The sequence below is a fragment of the Clupea harengus genome, chromosome 9 (genome assembly GCF_900700415.2).
Source record: "Clupea harengus chromosome 9, Ch_v2.0.2, whole genome shotgun sequence".
NCBI lineage: Eukaryota > Metazoa > Chordata > Actinopteri > Clupeiformes > Clupeidae > Clupea > Clupea harengus.
The window spans coordinates 19,700,785-19,722,615 of record NC_045160.1 but is presented as its reverse complement, the minus strand read 5'-3'; the positions used below and the strand labels follow the sequence as shown (position 1 = coordinate 19,722,615).

General features: G+C 46.0%; 1 protein-coding gene across 10 annotated transcripts in view; it reads left to right on the top strand.

Moving 5' to 3' along the window:
- msi2b (musashi RNA-binding protein 2b) overlaps nt 1-21,831 on the top strand; it is a 224,199-nt gene that overhangs the window by 95,544 nt on the left and 106,824 nt on the right. For all 10 annotated transcript variants that reach the window (XM_031573765.2, XM_031573762.2, XM_031573764.2 and 7 more), the window contains exon 7: nt 18,296-18,344. In XM_031573765.2, the coding sequence (XP_031429625.1) occupies nt 18,296-18,344 (49 nt within the window). The remainder of the gene's footprint in view (nt 1-18,295; nt 18,345-21,831) is intronic.

Genomic DNA, 21,831 nt, shown 5'->3' with positions numbered 1-21,831 from the left:
CTATAAGGTGCAGTTGCCCATCTCTCTTTTTTTCCTCTCGCAGTTTGAGAGCGAATTGCTCTGAATTGGAAAAGAATGGCAGACTGGCCACGTGCTGTGCGCTTGGTGGAGTAGGGGAGTGCAATTTCGGAGCGGAGGTCACGGCACGGCGGCTGTGGTCCGCCACCTGCTGCTCTTTATCAGTGTGGAGGCCGTCTGCATAGGAGAGAGAGAGAGGGAGAGAGAGAGAGAAGAAAAAGAAAGAAAAGCTGAGAATCCTCAAAGTGTGTGTGTGTGTGTGTGTGTGTGTGTGAGAGAGTGTGAGAGAGAGAGAGTGTGTGTGTTTCAGTTCAGCAGGTGTTTCAGTGGGTGAGGCTGTCTCATTATTGCTCTGTGTGACGAGCCACTGCTCTTATCACACACCTCCAGGGAGGGGGAGGGGGAGGGGGGGCGGGGGGCAGCAGTACCTCCTCTCTCACACATTTCACAGGGGGTCGCAGTACTGCACTAATGACATAAGCAGAACATTTTACCCCTGCAGCACAACACCAGCAGAGTCGGCTCTCAGTCTGCCCTATTAAGCATGTCCAGTAGTCCGGCTCCAAATGACAGTGGAGATCCAGTGAGCAGTATCCACATCATAGACATGAATCTATATAGTAATAATATAGTATAGTACTATAGAAATAAGTACATTAAGAGCCAGGCTTCCGAGTAGTGGTTGTAGCAAAGGATAAGGAGGTTTTCATTAATAGTATAATCTTAAATTAAATGATACATGTACTCAGACACCGTATAGAAATGTACCTTACATATACAAGGCTTCATGTTTGAACGTTTCTTAGCATATGCCTGTTTGAGAGCTCACCCTGTCCCCCTTACTGAAGTCCACTGTTAGAGTTAAAGTTAGAGTGAAGTTGTTTGGCAGATCCTCTCCAGCCTGCTTCTCTGTATGCCTGTGATAGTCCTCAGTTCCCAACTGTAGTTTTAAACCCGAGTGCCACAGTGCTGCTATTTCCCCAGATTAATTACAGGACAAGACATGCTCCGTCATCCTCCCCAAATATGCCTCATGTGTTCTCTCTCTCTCGTCCCCCGTAATTAACAGATCCCTGTTTCTGTGTCTACACGCCGTAGTCACTGCAATTTGTTCATTAGTGTTAGCTTTGTATAGTCAGACTATAGAGCAAATGTAGGATGAAGTGGAACAGATATTCATGAAGTTCAGAAAGAATGCATATGCATGAGGCCATTTATGAATAATGCACTTCAGAAAAGGCAGTAATTGATTTGGCTGCTTAAAGCAATGAGGGTTGGAAGGAGAATGAAAGTATGAGAAAGAAAACGGCAGATAAGGGGGGAAGAAAAAGACCATCTAATGAGAAGACGCAAGAAGACTCCCCCCCTCACAAAATACATCAATAAGAAATGTCCTGCTTCTGCGGACTGACTGGGTGCTTTATTGCAAGTAAAATGCTTTTTTTGGCGCCGGCTTTGATGGGAGCATAGGCGAATTAGCAGTTTTGGGGACTGAACAAAACCATCCCTGTGACAGTTCTCTTTTACCTTTTTTTTTTTAAAGAAACTATCTCTGCCCCTGTGCAACTTTTTCTTTCTTTCCTTTTTGTGTGTGTCCCTAACCGAGTCTTTCATAATACGAACAATGCAATCTGCACACAGGGGCGAAAGACAAGACTCCCATTTTTGATGCATTCCTTCATTATGTGTGCTTTCTGGTTCAGGCACGGCTGGCTGCTGAAAAGCAGCCCCCTCCTCTCCGCCGGCTCAATCCATTTCAGGGAGCATAATGGAAAGCCCACAAGAGCAGCTGAGGTTCGCGCTTCCCTCCCCTCCCCTCCCCTCCCCCCGCCTCACTCACCACTGACCTCTGCCTTCCACCCCTCCCTCTCTCGCTCCATGTTTCTCACTTACTCTTTCTCTCCGTCTTCTAGTCTACGCTCTAGTCTTCCTCTCTTTTTAGTCTTTCTCTGCCCTCCCCTACCCCTGTACTGCTCGCTCTCTCTCTCTCTCTCTCTCTCTCTCTCTCTCTCTCTCTCTCTCTCTCTCTCTCTGAGAGGTATATGTTTGCTGGTGACCCCGGCTTAGGCAGCCCTTGCATTGGGGCCCTCAGACTCTGTGCTCCTGGGACACAGATGCAGGACGTGGAGGCAGAGTCTGCTTTAATGAACTGCTCTTTCTTTTCCTCTCTCTTGTCTTTTCTTTCCTCGGTACCTTTCTTGTTCTGCCTTCCATATTCATTTGTCAAACTTCTTCATATGCTGCGTCCTGTTCTTTATAGCCTTCTCTCTCTCTCTTGTCTCTCCATCTCCCCTCTCTTGTCTTCCTTCCTTCCTTGTCTACCCATTCCCCCTTGTGTGCTCTCATCCTTATGGCACTCCACTCTCCTAGTGCCTCTTTTTATTTGTTTCCCCGGAGCTCACACCAGCTATTGAGAAGGGTTCCTACACAGAGAAGGGGTGCAGCTAAATGGAGGAGTGTACTGCTGTGTGTGTGTGTGTGTGTGTGTGTGTGTGTGTGTGTGTGTATGTGTGTGTGTGTGTGTGTGTGTGTGTGTGTGTGTGTGTGTGTGTGTGTGTGTGTGTCTGGGAATCCATCTTTCTCCTGACATTGGCTTGACAGGCTGAATCCAGCAGCCTATTATGTGAATGTGTGTGTGAGAGAGAGAGAGAGAGAGAGAGAGAGAGAGAGAGAGAGAGAGAGAGAGAGAGAGAGAGAGCGGGTAAGCAAGCGAGAGAGAGAGACTTGGCATCTACTTTCTAGGGATGCCACTGCCTGTCTACTTATGTTTAAATGGCATACAATACGCTGCACACGCATCTACACACACACACCTACACACACACACACACACACACACACACCCACTGAACACAGAGTGACTCATAAACTCTTCATCCTGCAAATAACTGCAGAAGACACGTGGGAGAGAGTGAATGTTTGAGGAGCTGAGTCACTGCACCTCTCTGCTTGGGAAGGAAAGAGATAATTACCATATTCACCACCACCAACCCCACCCCCACCCCCCCTGGCTATGGCCTCACCTTGGTCAGAGGACACAGCTGGCTGCAGCGGCACATGAGGAACACACACACACACACACACACTCACTCCAATCCCCATACCTCACTGATTACACACTCGTCCTCTCAATGGTCACATTCTGTTAACTCTGTCTCGTTGTTACATCACCTCAGCTCCCTCCTGCACCCCCCTGTCCGCTGTCTCTGGCAGCCATTTTAAATAGCCTCATCATGGAGCCTAATGGAGCAGGCTCACAGGCTAACCGCTCCAGAGCTGGCATCTGAGCCCCGGCACATACTTGACCAAGAGTATGCAGTAATGAGAGAGGAACTTCTTCTGGTGAAGACCTGACCACGTTACACACACACACACACACACACACACACACACACACACACACACACACACACACTCTCACACACACACACACTCTCACACACACACATACATATACACACACACGCACACACACACACACGCTCACTGTCACACATGCACACACACACACACACGCTCACTGTCACACATGCACACACATATGGTGCACATACTCATGAGCCTTTCAGTTCAGTACTTCTTTTTTCTTCCTCTGCCTTTTTGTCAAGATGGTTGTCTCTGTTTAGGGACTGTTCTGGGTTAGTGTAAAGCACCTTGACACACCTCAGCTTTTCCACTACACACACACACACACACACACACACACACACACACACACACACACACACACACACACACACACACACACACACACACACACACACAGTTTCCATCCTGTCTCCCCTGGAGAGATGCCTGACCCGTGGAGGGGTTTGAACTCAGTGTTGGCAGGGCCTGTGGGTGCCTCCTGCAGGAAGCTGCACTTCCTCCTCATCCATGTGTATGAAGTTTGGGGTCGAGGACGGCAACAAGGGGGAGCTCAGCTTGGCTCATTTCTGCCTTTGTTTAAATTATTTTTGTCTGACAGAGCGGAGGGTTCAGCAAACACTGACCTGAAACACAGGTAGGAGTGGAAATCTTTGAGACTCCAAGCTTCTTCCCTAGAGGGCTTTGCTTCCACTTACTGCAGACAGGTTTTTCTTCCTGACAGCCGAGTTCAGTGGTACCAAAGGAACCGTCGAGAACGCTTATCCAGCCTTTAACCTCATGGGGGGGGGGACCCAGCTGCTCAACCCCAAAGGATGGGAACGCAGCCTGGCATTCTGGGGCACTTCTGATGGCTGTTGTTGCTTTGAAGTCTTACTCTCACCCCATGGCCACATGTGTGGACTATAGAGTACAGGAGCCAACTGGGCTGAAACGGGCACATCACTTCTTTCTCAGACTTGTCAGTCATCCAGCCTGGAAAGATCTAACAAAATCCGTTTTTTTTTTTTTTTTTTGTCCACATGAAAAACGTGTCTGTCATATAAAATATACAACGACATTAGATCTGCAAACTTTGCCATGAATACCCATGAAAGGAAATCAAACCAGGCTTGGTAATACAAGTATTGTTTTATGCATATAAAGCAAATACTCCACTGGGGAACAACAGAAAGAAAGGCAGAGAGAGAGGAAGGGGAGAATGGGGGAAAAAAAGCAAAAAGTTCCAATGAAATGAAATGTCTCATCTTTCCCTTGTCAGTGAGTCCATTGTTATCGGCCACTGTCTTGGGTAACACTTCTCTATATCCTGGGTAACACTTCTCCCTGCCTCTCCCCACATCTCCCTTGGCCCCGGCCCCCGGCCCCGGCCCCCCCCTTGTCCCCCTCCGATGTAACAAGTCCACCTTTTGTATTCACGCCTGGAATAAAGTGCTTTTGTTCTGCCTTTGGACTAAGAAGTCGGCATTGCTCAAGTTTATTAACTGTAGTCTGTTAGTGCGTCGCACAGCCATTTCCCAAGCGGTGCTAAAGATCCCCCAGACAAAACTCCTTGTCATGTTAATCCAGGCTTTAATAAATAGGGGGAAACTATTCAAATGGAGTCCCTGTATTTCTCTTCATTGAAAAGAGAGAGGAAAGAGCAAGAGAGGAAGAGAATAGGACGAGTTATCAAAATGGCAACAGATGACTGCATTTTGCATCAAGGGGGGCGCGAGAGATTGGCTGGCTTTTTATTTCTGTTTCATCTTTTTTGGGCGGAATGTCATATCATCAAATCTGCCATTAAAAAGCTCTTAAACGCCCTAATCTAAATAAGTAACTTTGGGGTGTAGGGGGCTGGCGGTAGCTGTAATTGAAAGACGCTCTCTTTGATATAAGCTCCCTAATGTATTTTTATCTATATCCTCCATCGCAACCCCGCAGTAATAAGATGCATATCAAGACCTGTCACCATTTTGGGGGAGATGGACACTTTGTTTATTGAAAAATCCAGGTATCCAGGTTGCTTTGGTCCTCATATCCCCACTCGCGAGGCAATATTCATTCAATCTCTTCCATCACTCAGATTCCCCTCTTGTACATATGACAGGTTTAATATTTTCCAAATATTGAAATGTTTTGTTTTCGTAGTGTTTGTATATTTTGTTTATTTGGTGTTGTTTTTTCTACTTATTTTGGTTGCTAAGCGCCTTTATCCGTCCTAAAATGAGGTGTATTAGTCCAGTGTAGAATGAGAGCCAGAGGCAGCTGTGATATGCCATCATCTCTCAGCGCTCGGCGGAAGAGGACCAGTGAAACATTTGTACTGCTTTTTTCATTACACAGAAAATGACTCTCTCCAACAACAACTTTGGGTTTCACTAACTCCTGGTGCCTCCATCTTGGCAGTTAACCATATATCCTAGTGAAGAGAGAGAGAGAGGAAGATGAGGAGGAGGAGAGGGGAGTTTAAGCCGCCCTCTCAGCTGGTAGGTTCAGCAGCCTCTTAGCTACTGCAGCTCTAGTCCCCCCACAGCCCATCTCAGCCTGCCTGAGCAGGTGAGACCCAGCAGATGGGTATTTGCCCTTCACATGGAACAGGACTGCATTGTTGCATCTACGTATCATAGCTCACCACAGCTAGTTTGGAATTTCCATCTGATCTGCATCATCATCACTTAATTACTAGGAGACAGGGCCAGTGACTCATGCTAGTGATCCCACTGGAATGTCCATTCAGTCCTCAAAACAAGGATTCCAATCCCTCTAGGAATCCCCCGATACCATTCCTACCTGTTCCACCCCCGTTTTTGGGGAGGAATATGAGGAGAAATCCTCCTCTGTCGCCTGTGAGGGTGAAGGAGAATGGGTTATGAGGGTGAAGGAGCAGGGGTATGCCAGTGCTCAGGAATGAATGCCACTGGGGAAGGAATGGAAGAGTCCTTAATGCTGTTCAGAGCTGAAACTGTCAGCCAGCCTGGCAGACCCGTACGGATCCCTCCTGGCCTCCCGGTCCCTGCTGTTTCAGCTCGAGAGCAGTGTCCCCATGTTCACCCATCCAGTCAGCCAGCCAGCCAGCCAGCCAGCCATCCATCCATTCACACACTCTTTCACTAGCATAACAGGGACATCTTTTATTGGGAAGTGGCTCACAGGCATAATATATTTTGGTGGGAGGAGTAACTGAAGCAGCTCAAGTAGCGCCATGGAGGGACGTTGGCACTGGTGTGTCCGAGGGCTATAAATATAACATGGCTTTGAGAAGCGCCACACTCAAGCGACTAGGCAAACTTAAAGGCCAGGGACGGAATTAATCACCAGAGCCTTGTGGTCAGTACGACAAAGTGTGTGTGTGTGTGTGTGTTTGTTCAGTGTCATCAGGGCTCCTTCCTTCTGTTTCCAAAGACCCCAGCCAAAAGGGAGAGAGAGAAAGAAAAGCAAGAAAGAAAAAGAAAAGGAATGAAAACGCCCTCCAGATGGAATCATAACATAGTTGGCGTTGGTGGTCTCAAGCTGAGTGCAATCATCAGCAGCCACCAACATCAGCTGCTACCCCCTGCCTCCGGCTCACAGTTTAACAACACACACACACACACACACACACACACACACACACACACACACACACACACACACACACACACACACACACACACACACACACACAATACTTCACACACAAACATACACACTTTTGTACTCTAGAGTTACACAGCCAGAGTGCCCTCCTACTCATATCCAGACATACTACACCCACTATAGACACGCTCTCTCTTTCCTCACCTCCTCCTCAGCTCCTCCCTTCATGTCACAGACAGAGGGCCATCCTCTCATACATACACAAATACACGCTGGGAGAAAGCTTCCTTTCTGTTCCTTCCTCCCTCCCTGCGTGGCTGGCTGGCTGGCTGGCTGGCTGTCTTGTCATGACTGCAGCGCTCCAAGGTACGCGCCCAGCGCCTGTGATATGAGAGAAGGCCCCCGCTAGAATATGTATGGCCCCTGTCTCCACTCTGCCCCTGGTGGGGACCTTCATGAATATTTAGCAGGAACAAAATGAGAGCATCTCCCTCAGATGTTCCACTGCTGTTTAGCCATTGTCAGCGCTGTGCCGCACTCCCGTCGGGTGAGGGCCCCCTGACAGGCACGCACACGCACACACACACACACACACACACACACACGCACAAAGACACACACGCACGCACGCACGAAGACACATGCACACATTCACACACGCACGCACAAAGACAAACACACACTTTATTGCTGATAGGCCCCGTCCGCCAGCCACAGCGCTCCGATGTGGACAGACCGTTTTGATGGGTTGAGGAGGGAATGTGCAGTCTGTCAGTGGCCAGATGTTTCTCTTTGAAAGACATATTCTGCTTGGTTTTGTTTTTGCACTTTGAAAGGTTGGTCATTTATGTGTGAATGAAGACTATTGGTTTAGGTTAAGAAAGCTTAAGTATTTTCATTTTAATAATTTTGTATGTGCCGTACGTCATAAGGTCTGTGGATTCTAGCAGTGAGTTTAGGTCTCTCTTTTCCCCCTGTAGCAGTTATTATGCTATTTCTCCACAGCTTAGTGCACATTTTGAGGACTTGCTTTGGTAAATAAGATGGTCTTGGACTGAGCGATAACTCGGTGTGTATTTGTGGATGCAGACCTGCCAACGTTCTTAAGATAAGCTCCCCTCTGTTTAGCGCAGTCTTCCTTCACAGTGGGTTTAATCTTGCGTTTCGTCTCTTCTTTCACTTCGTGGCCTCTCGAGATATCTGTATTGGTGTCTAGTGTTCTCTTATCGTGTTGTTTTTTAACTCTTAATTTGACGCTATTCATAATATTCCTATCGCGGTGTTTGTTTGTGGGTGTTTGTTTTCATAGATCATATTGTGAAACTGTGAACTGCGTCTCAACTCGAGCCTTTTTAGTCTCCCTTTTTAATTGTCTCAAAGTGTGAGAAAGTCCTATCAGCGAGAGACCCACGAATGTTTGTGAGTGTGAAAATGGAGCCTATTCATCCGTGGAAGGTTCTCTTGTTTCTGGCTTCCCTTTTTTTTTTTTTTTCATTTCATGACTGGAGAACTAAGCAGCAGCTCATAAAAAGGTGGAAAAAACAGAAAGTCCATTTCCCAGCTAGATCACGTTACAGCTGCCATCCCCTCTATTCAGTTGAGCCGAGCAGGACAGGGGGGAGAACAAGAGAGAGAAAGAAAGAGAAAGAGTGAGTGAAGAAGAAGAAGAGAGTGAATGAAGGGAAAATGAGCCACAATCACTGCCTGTTAGCGGAGGCTGCCCTTGATAAATGTGGAGAAGCTACGCACGGTCAAGTGCCCACGCGTAAAGAAATGGACTTTAGTAGGTGTGAGAGATGGAGAATATGGTGACAAGGTACCTGCTCAAGGAATCCTCACACGTCAAGCTATTTTCTTAGACACCATCCCCACGCTCTGGTTATTATATCGAGCTTGAGAGGCCTGTCCACCTGTTGCCATGACGAACCGGTGCCATGTTTCCAGATAGTGATACATCTTAGCTCTTTGAAGTGCTTTCTATTATGAGTAATTGTTGTAGCGTTTGTTTATTTGTACATATGCTCCCCAAAGTATTTTGCATGAATTGTGTAATGAAGTGATATGTGATTAGCAGAGACATTCAGCCACTTTAACCCCTGTATATGCTTCTTGATTTTATTCGCTCCTATACTTATATATTACATATCTTGCCTAATAATAGACATTTAGAGTGCAAGCATTTCACAGAAATGAAGGAGATGAAAATGACAGTGCATTCCTATCTTAGTTTGTGTGGCATGGTGTGGGTGTATGTATAACGGCATGGTGTGGGGGTATATATAACGGCAGACATCCAACAGTGGCCTACTCTTCCTATTCCCCTTCCAAGTGCTGCGCAGTGATAAGAGTCACCAGCAGGATGCACCTGGCAGTGTGTTTTGCGATAGGACCCTCAGGTGTCCTTGGAGAGAAGGAGGTGGTGGTGGAGGAGGAGGAGGAGGAAATCAGATGAAGAATTGTCTTCACCACCTAGTCTAGTATGTCTGTAGCTCAGCCTACATAAAAAAAGATAAAACAGGAGAATCTGTAAAAAAATTATTTTAGTAGCCCATACTTTTACATATATAGGTTAAAAATAAGTTGCTTTATTTTGAAATCTGATATAAGGTTATTAAGACTAGCCTAGCCTTGACTAGGCTGTTAAGACAAGATAGGCTATACATATACATATAGATAGGCATAGGCCAAGGACAAACAGTAATACATTTTATTTATTTATAGACTTTATTTATTTTGCTTTGTTAATTCCTTCATTGTATAGTTGGTTTTGTTAATATCATCACACTATATGTAAAGACTTAGGCCTAGGTAAATCAGTCTGTATATCATTTTGCTTTGTGACCTGTTGGTGACCCCAGTGACAGTTCCTCTTTGTGAATACAGCATGTGATCTCTTGGGAGCACTCATAAATCTATATTTTCAGCATCAACTTGAGTTACTGAGCTCTTGAGAAAGAGACCATGTAAAATGGACCCTGTGATCTAGTTATGCTATTTGGTCTATTCGCAATTCACTGTGGAAAGTGTCACTGCAGAGTTAGATTCTTGTGGGCTAAAATTCCTTCTATTCTTTGCCCTATATCTCTGTGTAAGGTCTGTTATCATGTGTGTTTCATATGTTATGTTGTGTATAGCATGATATGAATTTCACATCATGGTCTTCTGTCTATATACTTATTTTAGCTGTATGTATTTTAGTGTTTTTTTTTTTTTTTACTATTACTCATGGTGGTTTACATACTAAATTTGGAAAGTGCTCAGTAAATTCATTTGCCCTTGCCTTGCCAAAAATTGTGGATTAGTTTTATATTTTTTTTCCAGTTTGTAGCTACAGTTGTCAGCTGTGTATGTCACCTACCTAAATGTAGTTATGGGAGGGATGATGATGCCATGGAGAATTAGTGTGCAATGGTGATATTGTTGGACATTTCAGTCATAACAACAACAATAATGGCAATTAGGTTTTAATTACACCCAACATTGCTCATATGCTTGTATGATGTAAAATATTTTTTTATTGATTCACAACCGTACAAAAAAAGAGACCGATGTTTTTCAGCCTTCCAGTGCCTGCGGGTGGCATTTGTTAGTCTTTCGTAATTTTACAGGTTTCAAAATCCACACACACACACACACACACACACACACACACTCACACACACAGACACTAATAGACTCACTTGCACACACACACACACACACACACACACATACACACAGACACACACAGACACACACACACACGCACAAACACTCATAAAGACATCCACATGCATAGGCAGCCTTACATAGGATTTGATTCCAAGCTCCTGTATGTACTGCTTCAAATGAAACGGCACCGATAATTAAACCTTTTAAGTGTATAATGAGCTTATCGCGAGGCTGACTGCGGAAGCCATCTTCTGTACCTAATCTCTTCTGGTTCTCATCTTGAGGCTGTCAGTTAAGTGTGCGGATTTGCATACATTTACATCTCGCTGTGTTTAAGTGACAAGCCCAAAGTGATGACGAGTCGATAAGTCAAAAAATGAGGACTAATCCCCTATTATGCTTTGCATCATAATCGGCAGACAAGACCCTTACAGACAGAACCCTTGCACAGAACCCTTAAAACCACTGGTCTGGGCCCATTGTTGATGGTTTGCTCGAAATGGTTTCATTTGAGAGAGGGCAGGCTGGAATCTGACCTTAGAACAGCAGTGAGCCCGTTTTCATTCATTTCATTTCTGTTTTTATTTTTTCTGTGCCTTCGTATTTTTGAGTTCAGTTCTCCCCCCCTTATCTGTAGTCTGGGCTGATTTTTCATGGGCTGCATGTAGATGGCCAAGATGCTATGAGCCAGTGAATACAGATTTGCTGCATGAGTGGAGCGATCACATTTCTGGCTGTGTTGTTATAGCAGAAATGACCAGCTATTGCCCCCTGCAAAACAGGGTTATGAACCACATCCTTGGAGAGAGAAAAAAAAAAGAAAAAGACATCAGCCACTAAGTATTCTGTCCACTTTCAAAAACGTATTTATTTATTTGGAGGAAGCAATCTTCAAAACGACATGTCCTGCATTTGCAGGCAAATCTGCCCCGTCTAAGAGTGTCAGAATGAACACATCGTGTCAACTTTGTGGATGTGTGGAATGTTTCACATCCGCGGTTCAGATGTACAGAATGTTGTCATAGTGCAAACTGTCACTGCATCTCAGAACCTTTTAATGGCTTGTCCTTATTCATCAATTGACGTGACCTAGCATTCGGTCCCCAAACAGTAGCAATCCCCACAGGTATGACATGAACGAAGGTGGTCTGGTCTTTTGAGAGCACGTTTAGAGAATACAGCAGATTATTTTAAATACTCTTCAGCTAGTTGTACCCGGAGTAGATTTATTCCCAGGGCTTCCTGTCTTTTTTTTATGGTGTTGTTTTGATCCTGTGTACATTAATTGCATTGTTTTCTGCCGGGAGAAGTGTGGCCCAGAGCTCCTTGTTTAATCACTGGTGATAAAAGGGAATGAAGCGTGTGTTCCAGACGCCGCTGAGAGCGCGCGCAGGCTTTCCACTCCGGCAGCGGCCAGATTAGGGCTAAATTGCTCAAAAGGAAGGCAGCAGAAACTTGATCCATTGTCCTTGAGATGCAGAGAACCGTGCTCTCCGGCATTGATTCTGCCAGCACCCCCTTCTTCACCGCCGCCACCGCCACCTCACCCTCCCTCTCCTCACTGAGCGCGAAGGAGAGAAGGAACGATAGAAAAAGAATAGCAGCTTGGGGGTCTCTGTCTGCGGGAGAGAACGGGAGATGGACAGATAGATCATATTCTCTGACACCGGCAGTCATTTTCAATTCTGTTATGCAAATACAGTTCCCGTGAACCAACAAGTCTTGTAAACGAGAGGCCATCTTTGAATATTAATTTCCTCTGCTATTCAGGCGCTTTCTGTTTGTTGATCGTTGCCTGTGTCCTTTGTGTTTGCCCACTCAATTGCAAACAATCAACAATCAATGAATCCCTCAGATTTCCTCTGTCTGCCCCTCATATCTAATTGAGTTATCGATCGCAGACACGGTTTCCCTACTTCCTATGCACATAGCATGAAGGAGAAAACAGAAGGAGTAAGCGTGTATCCTAAAACATAAGCAAAACGTGTAAGATTGTTAGTTGAACTTTCATCTGTCTCTCTCTGAACTTCCTGTCTTCTCTTCTGTTCCACATTCATCATCCGTTGGAGTTCATTTATTTGAGAAGAGTACAGCGCCGTTTACAATGATTAGATGATATTTGGAGTTAGTCTTTGACCGACATTTGTCTGTATTCCTTGCGGATCTCATGTCTCTAGCATGTAACAGCTACCCCCTATCCGATCCCCCATCTGCGTCTCCTGCCCGAGGAACCAGCCTGTGCTCCCTCCACATGTGTATGAATGTAAATAATGAAATAGCTGTTCGTCTAAACGGCTGTCTCTGTACATTACACCGTCCCTTAAATCTATTCCGCACACAGGCCGCCACTCCCACCCGAGTGCTCCCGGCTTGCCAGCATATTGGCGCCTTTGTCCCGTGATAAATAATTCACTCGGGCTCATTAAAAATCTCCCTTTGCCTTGCACTGTGTTTTTGATATTTCCGACCTGGCATGACAGGCGTCTGGGTTTTGTTTTGCTTTAGGAGAAGAACACTTTTTTTTCTCATTTCTCACTTTTTTTTCTTCTTTTTTTCTTTTTGGAAGCAAAATTTTGCATCTCGTAATATGACAGGAGCTTGATTCCTTTCCCAGGAGGGGTGAGCGTATTTAACCAAGTGTTGGATTGCCTTCTTTTTTTCACTCCCATCTCTCCATAGCACTCTCTCTCTTTCTCTCCCCCCCTCTCTCTCTCTCTCTCTCCTTGCAGTAAACACAATCTTACCTGTGTCGGGCAGCATCACCCTTCCTGTATTCCCTCCTGTCCCACCGTGATCCATTTTGCAGTCAATAAAAAAATGGGGGAGCCTGCAGGTTCCAATTACATTCTCAACTTAAATAAACAACGTTGTCAACTAACTTACAGCCAGTGTCGGAGGAGAAGCGAAATTGGCAGGGAATGTGCCAGGCAACAAATGCTTTCAGCTTCATTTAATTGAGAGACTGCCAGAATATGGCATTTAGCTGTGTATCTGCTTATACCGCATTCTCAGCTTGACCAGAGCATGTGTTTATGTATCTCACTCCTGTTTTGTCAACTTAATGCTGAGCTTCAGTTGCTCAGTTTTTTCTTTTTATAAGTGTGGACAGTTCAACATTTTTGTATAAAGCCCACCTCCTTTTTTGTTACTTTTTTGTTTTGTCTCATTTTCTATTGTTGTGATCTTTGTCACGTCTCAGAATGTCTGAACCAGATCTTGTGAACCTCGTCTCATAAAAAACTCTCCTGCAAAAATGCTCCAAAGAACTTCAGTGGGGTTGAGCTACACACAGTGGAGCTAATAGGAAACGTAAATCTGAGCCCTGAGTGTGGTTTGGGGTTCACAAACTACATTTAAATGTAGTTTTTATTGCCGAGTTGGCACTGCTGGAGCCTTTGCTTGCTTCTCTGTGTGCCATAAACTGTGCATTATTAGAGCATTAGTCATCTCGCCGGGGCCGGATGGTGGCATCTTAGAAGCCTTTCTCAGCGGTGGCCGGATGGCAGAGGTGAAAGCCGGCATTGGTTTGGTCGATTAACACGTAATGCCATATAAAGCTGGAACACCCTGACCGCCTCAGGTTTTAATATCTGGCTTTTTAGTGGCGAACTCTGTGACCAGTCCAGTGAACAAGTAAACGTGGAGACTGAGAGTCACTGCATTACCTGAGCAGAGGGCTCCTGCTCTTTTTCAGTGCCACTTCGCTTCAAAGAGCTAATTAATTCCACAGCACATCCAGATGCAGTCGAAGGCTGTGGGCTGGGGGGAACGTGTGTGTGTGTGTGTGTGTGTGTGTGTGTGTGTCTGTGTGGGTGTCTGTGTGTGTGTGCAGGTGTTTGTGAGGGGAGGCGCCTGTGCCTGTGCAAATGGTGGGCTGAAGTGGCGCCTCAGATTGATTGTCCTTCCGCGGGCCCGAGGCGTGTGTGTGTACGCAGGGGAGCAGGGCACTGGGCACGGGCGCAAGAGCTAACACACGGAAAGGTCAGAGCCGCGTGGCACACAGCGCCGCTGGCATCCTCATCCTGCCAGTCTCCTCGCGGCCTTCTGCAAAGTTCTGTACATGCGTGGCAGACGAGCGAGCCCACTGCACTGCAGACGCATGGGAGCACTTCATTTGGCTTCGGAGAAACTCAGCGAAGTTTTTGTTTCGTCTTCTTCTCTGGGTTTGTAGAATCAGTCTTTCCCCTTCCTCTTGTCAACCTGTGCACTCCCCCATCTTCATCCCAATGGAAGGGTTTTATCTGGGCTTTATCTGGCCCCTTTTCGTTTGAAAAAGACATCCCATAATCACCCATGATCTTACGGTTTTCTTTTGCACGAATGCTCAATGAGAAGAAGATCAGAGGGTCCCCCCTTCTGTTTCTCTCAGTCCCTCCCTCTCTTGCTATTGGGTGGGGTCAGAGCCATGTAGTACCCCAGCTACAAATGGGAACTACAAATGGGGACTACAAAAGGCAAATGTCCTGAGTGTGTGTGTTATGTGTGTTTGTCTGTAGTGCTGTGTGTAAAAGAGCTGCTTCCTATATGAAAAGAGGTTATGTGTCATTCTCACATGTGTCATACACTGTATCACAGTGGGCATTCCCAGCAGTGAAGAAAATGACTTGGGGCGCATTGGAACCCCTGCCTGTGCTCTTTGAGAGAGGCTCGCCGGTGGCTGGTTTCAAAATAGCGCATCTAACACTCGTTCTCTGCGGACCTCTGTCTGTGTGAGGCCAAACGCTGAGGCAGCCTGCCTTGTCTGTAACGTCGAGGGAAAAAAGATCTTCAGTAGGCGAGCAGCGTGCCGCACAGACGCTCCTTGCTCGCATCCTGCTCCGTGCGCTGTCACAGTTCAGCGCTGCCATCACAGAGCGGCCGTCGCACAGGCTGAGGGGAAGGGAGGAGAGGAAGGAGACAAGAATTTGAGTCGCTAGCTGCAGGGGAAGCAGTAATATTCCTCTGTGCTGGAAAAGCGATGATGTGACAGTTGACAGCAGGGGAGGAGAGGAGGAGGAGGAGAGGGGGAGGAGAGGAGGAGCGGGGGTTGTCCGGCGCCTTTGGCCCCGCTGCGTTCCTTATGAGGGCCGACAGATACATATGAGGCCGCTCTTTCTGCTGTCTCTGCCCATCAGCCAATCGCACCCTCGCCTCCGGAGCCGCCGCCAAAGACTTCGTCTCCTCGTAACTGTCCATCTCCTTCCGCCTCTCCTTGGTCTTTCTTTCAATCAGTTTTCTCTCAAGTTCGATGAAGTGTATTGATGTGGCCATCCTATTTTACAGTATTTCCAAAGCAGGAGAATATTTACAACAATAACAAAAAAGGGTAATACCTTCAACTCGGATGAGTTCACTGTTTACCCCTCAGTTTATGGCATGAGGTCAGGTATTTTGCAGCATTGTTCCCTCCTCTTATGTATTGAGTCCTCTCTCTCTAATTCTCTGTTTTTTTTTTCACTTACTCACTCCTCTCTCTTTGTCTTGCCCCCTGACTTTCTCTCTTTCTCTCTCCGCCTCCCTTCTCCATCTCCCTCTCTTTGTTTTATCCTCTGTGGACAGTGCAGGCAGTCTCCCTAGATGTGCTCAGGCCCTGGTTACCAAGCGACAGTTACCGCGGGGAGCTTAGGTCTGGGCTTGTCCAGGCTCAGAAAAGGCCATAGCAGCCGCCCCTCTCCCCCCCCATGGAGTCTCTCTGTTCTTTCTCCATCTCCTCTCTATTTCACTCTCTACTTCTGGCTCCAAAGATCTGTCACACATACCCTTTTCTCCTTTCTTCCCCCTCTATTTCTTTACTGTGTATCTCTTTATTTCTCTCCTCCTCTCTCACACCCTTCTCCTCTATCACCTATCATCATTCAGTTGAATTCAATTCAAAGTAGCTTCATGCCCGTCACAGGTCACATACAGAGTTACCAAATATTAGGACCATCTGTACTAATCGTCAGAAAAAGAAGAATATGGTACATAAAATAATAATAATAACACTATTAATCTTTATATCATTCTGGGAGTGACATGAATGGGTCAAATTATCATCCCTGTTCAGAATCCATAGTTCAGAGTCCAGATTCATATTTGTAACTTTAGGATTAAAGGACAGGTGCTCAATTTGCCTCCACATGCATTTGCTGGTATTTTTCTTGAAACCTTCAGAATATTACATACTATCTGCATACAGGTGATCTATGGGGTGCAAATGCCATTTATGTTTGTGTTCTACTTCATTTAATATAATGAAGTTGTCATGATACTTTTAATTGGAACGTTTATTTGAATGGAAGCAAACTATGTGCTTTGAGGCATAATGAATGCTCTGGAGAGATGTGTCCTCGAGAACCGGCACCTTGGTTCCTAAGGTCTGGCTTCTCACCACAATAGTGGCTATTACCAAACAGTTTGCCTGCAGAAGGTGCCCAGTTATACGGTACATGATTTTCTCTTTCCCTGACAGACACGAAACCACCTTTGCCAGTATTTAAGCGTTGACATAAGTATTTATACACCTTTGTTCCCATGACTCGTGTGGTGAAGGGTTGGAGAGGTGCCACGGCGTCCATCAGGGAGACAGTCAAATGGCTCCTTATTGTTTTTGATTGAGGCAGATGAATATCATTATGGCTGTAGGAGATGGGGAGACTGCCGCGAGATTGATGTGGGCTTTTGTCACACACACACAGAGAGAGAGAGAGAGAGGGAGCGGGCCCTGCTGTAGGGGGCTGCTTATGACAGCCAGGACAGGCCAATGACAAATGGGAAACCATGGCATCAGAGGAAGGTGTGTTTTTCTGTGTGTGTGTGTGTGTGTGTGTGTGTGTGTGTGTGTGTGTGTGTGTGTGTGGTATGAGGATAGGGGGCCCCGGAAGCTACACTGTGGCACTAATGTGTTGTGTTTGTAAGTGTGTGTGTTCTAAACCTGTGTAAATCATGTACTCTGCCATGCCTGACTGAATCTAACTGTGTCCTTGCAGACTGGGTATTCTGTTGATGGCCGTCTTGTTCAGGGTCGGTGTGTGTTCTTAACCTTGTGATATAAGAGCCTTGTCATTACTATCGCTACTTAACCGGGGACACTTAGACCTACACGTGCCTGTGGGTGTGTGTGCGCGCGTGTGTGACACACTGTTTTAAATTTGTATCGTCACTGTTTTGACTACATTTGTATTGATGCCCAAAGCAGACTTGCTCATTTGAGTGAAGACTGGGTGTGTTTTTTTGTTATAAAAGTTTAATTCAGGCAATGTTTGTCCAGAATGATGTGTTTATATATCACTGTATATATTCTCCAAAGCGTTTAATGAGCCCTCACCCACAATTATAAATAAGTATGTTTACTTCCTTAGGGTCATAACGTCCATATTTAGATGCTATTTCATCATAGTATAAAGTGTATGTATAGTGAATGGCTTATTTCAGTGAAGGATAAATGAGACCAGTAAGCCTTTCCATATTCCATCTCTCCATCTTCTGCCCTCTGGTCTTGCATATGTAAGCACTGTCTGTTCAGCACATGCTTCTGAGATCATTTTTCTCTAAAAGTCTTATAGACATGGAGAGTTTCTCTAATCAGGGTTTATTTGAGTGAGATATGGGTGGTAATCTGTGCTGTGTGCTGATCCAGGAAGGGGCCGTTTGTTTATCACCTGTACTCCAGATTGAATATGAAGCTCCACTGAATATGCGTGCCTTTAACTAATGTCTGCTCTGTCTTTTGCTCTTGTAGGTAGAGGATGCCATGCTCATGTTTGATAAGACTACCAACAGACACAGAGGTAAGTGTCTTCCATTTCTCCATATGTCTTTCTCTCTCTCTCTCTCTCTCTCTCTCTCTCTCTCTCTCTCTCTCTCTGCGCCTTCTTGTTGGTCTTCTTTCTCTCAGTAGCTCTGTCCTGAGCTATTACTGCCATTACTTCAGCGTGCTCCTCACAACCCTGACATACCCAGATGTCTTATATGCTTTATATTGGACATCCCCTGCGGTGCATCGCGATGTTATTTATTACATGATTTCCTGAAGGATGCTCCCCGCCCCCACCACCACCACCACCACCACCATGTGAAGGCCAGCCCTTGCCCTACAAATGCCCCGTAGTCCATCTGCAAAGCTGCCCCATTCTTCCCCATTTAATTATCTCGACATTTCCCATCGTACACATGGAGCACGGCGGCTCCGCGGCCGCTTCGCCCCTGGCTCGGTCAGGGAGCCACACAATGGCATTCCAGGCAGCATGGACCGCTTGAGATGATTGGCTACTCTGTGGACGCCCCCTAGGCAGTACACATCTTTGTAGCTCGACCTATTTGCCTGTCTTGACTGTCTGTTTATCTATCTATCTCTCTATCTATCTATCTATCTATCTATATATACATCTATCTATCTATATATCTATACATCTGTCTATTTTTTTTACTTAGTCCCCCTCCTTTGCAGCTAATTGGTTAAAACAGCCCTGAGACCCGCCCTACCCCCAGTAAAGTGAGCGATAGGCATCTGGCAAGACATTTAGTTTGCGAGTGGGAAAGGGTTACGCAGGCAGAGCTCGGGCTGTGTGGTCTGATAACAGCACAGATAGGAGGACTGGAGGAGAGCAGGCTTTATCTCTTCCTCATCTCCCCCTTTATCTGGCTTCCCTCTAAAGCAGAGGACTTTCCAAAGACAGAGATGAGAGGGAGGGGGGGAGAGGGAGGGAGAGAGAGAGAGAGAGAGGCAGGGGGAGAGAGAGAGAGAGAGGCAGGGGGAGAGAGAGAGAGAGGCAGGGAGAGAGAGAGAGAGAGAGCGGGAGTGTGTGAGAGGGAGGGAGGGAGAGGGAGAGAGAGAGAAGCCTGGAGAGATGGTAAGGAAGGGGAGAGAGAAATTAGGAAAGGATACATGAAGGAGCGAGAGAGAGAGAGAGAGGAAGAGGCAAAGATGTGTGTGGATGTGCACTCAGGCATTACACTTGCCTGTGTTTGTGTTTTAGAGAGCGAGAATGAGATAGAAAATGAAACAGAGAGACAGGGCCACACCAAATCATAAACCAACAAAGCCTTTCCTGCATGACAGTCAGTCAGACAACCCTGCTCCCACTCCAGACACACAAATACACAACCTGCACACTACACACAGGTATACAAAACTCAGACACGCTCACATATACTCACACATACACTCACTTGCCAGTTTATTTGGTACACCTACCTATCGAATTAAACGAATGCAGTCTAATTCAACAGTCCTGCAATAAGTTCCCCTTCACAATTGTTGTAATATCATTTGGTTCATGTTGACACAGTTTAAAAGAGGTAGCAATTCAACTGTACAATCATTTTGGAGGATGTTGTTTGTGGTGCTGTTAAACTGTATTGAATGAAACACGTGTCAGTACAACTCAGTACAATTCAACAGCACTACAAACGCCAAAATGAACACAGTTAAATCAATTTGTTTAAACATAATGCTGAATATAATAACCTTCGTGAAGCTAAGATTTATTGCAGAACTGGTGTATTAGACTGCATTAGTTGTAGCTAATAAGCTGACAACTGAGTGTATGCATACACTGAGAGTATATATATATATATATATATATATATATATATATATAAACATAAATTGTAGTATTCTGGGTCACTTTTGCAAGTGACGACAGCAGCGTAGCTTTCTGTTGGCAGTAGCCTTTTATTTTGAATCACGTAAAACAGGAATGGCACTCAATGGGACGCCAGGAGGCCCGGGCATACTTCATGATGGCGATGACATTGTTGGTGGACAGAGAACCTTAAACTAACACAAGGAACTAATACAGAACTTCATCGGCACAGCACACAGACGGACTGATAAATAGTCACACCGACTACCATCAGATAACAAAAAAGACACATGAGCTGAATTATGTTGGAACAGAACATTAACAAACTGGTCTAACAGCAGTGTCCTGCCCCACGGCATGCTGGGAGGCTACCCACACTATCTCACTCCGAGGCATACCGGATGTTTTGCTATCCCTATCCCAACATGCTACATATATACACATATGCACACACATACACTTCTGCCAAGCATCATGTGCGTATGTGTGTGTTACTGACACACACACACACGCACACACGCACACGCACACAGAGCAGGATCCGCTTGCAGTATCAATGTGAGGACAGCTCCCAGTCAGGAGAGGAATGGGGTGCCATCCTCCTCTCTTTGTTGTGATCCCCCTCTCCACCCCTCATAAGGTCCCCTGCAGCCCGGCTCACTGCTGCCCATATGCTCTTAGCACTGACACTAGGAGGTGGTGTGGATTCATAGGTTTGTGTGTTCTGGTTATGCTGACCTATGGGCATGCTATTGATGTTGTTTTAAAACTTAACTGGGGGAAATTAGAAGAAACAAACACACTCACAAACACACCACACGCACATCCCATCCTCTTGCTGTTCATGTCTTCACGTGAGTTTAAACATGGCCGTGTTGTAGTTATATGATGTGAGTTTAAACATGGCTGTGTTGTAGTGATGTGATGTGAGTGCTGGTAAGTTGTGTTGTTGAGGGCTACTCAAGTTTGGAACCCTCAGGCTCACACTGCCATCTCTGGATAACCAGCTAATACAGACAGTTCTAGAGATTCCCCAAGAGTGTACTGTCCAAGAATACACTGCGTGTGCGTGTGTGTGCGTGTGTGTGCATGTGTGTGCATGTGTGTGCATGTGTGTGTGTGTTTCTATGGGCATACAAAAACAAAAGGGCTGTTTCTAGGTATGTGTAGTTGGATGTGGCCTTGCTGTAGTGTTCATTTGCATGAGCGGGTGGCTTTGTGTGTGCCTGTGTGTTTCAGTGTGCATCTGGGCCACTTTATCCATCTATTGTTTACACCATTAGGAATAATCTGGTAAACATCCAGTGGGAACAATAAGGCAAGAAGAAATGATTGCCAGTTGGAGGAGTCCCCAGCCTCCAGCCCCCACCCTCTTCGTATTCCTCCTCTCAATCTTTGTCTGTCACCCCCTTTTCTCTCGAACCCCAACAATGGCATTGCCACAATCGAGGGTCCTCATCTTTCCGGTTGCATTTCACTTTGTTATATTTGGCATTTGGAATATGCGTGCTTGTCATTGTGTGGCCTTGCGGTGGCTCTTTTGTGGGGGGGAAATTCTCCGGTGTGTTTGAGCGCCGCGCCTGCTGAAGTCAGGTCCTGGAGGTCAGCCTTTTTAATGGCCTGTCAGTGATTGTGTCGGCCCGTCCTGCCGGTTTGACTGGCACACACACCGCCATTGTAAATTGAGAAG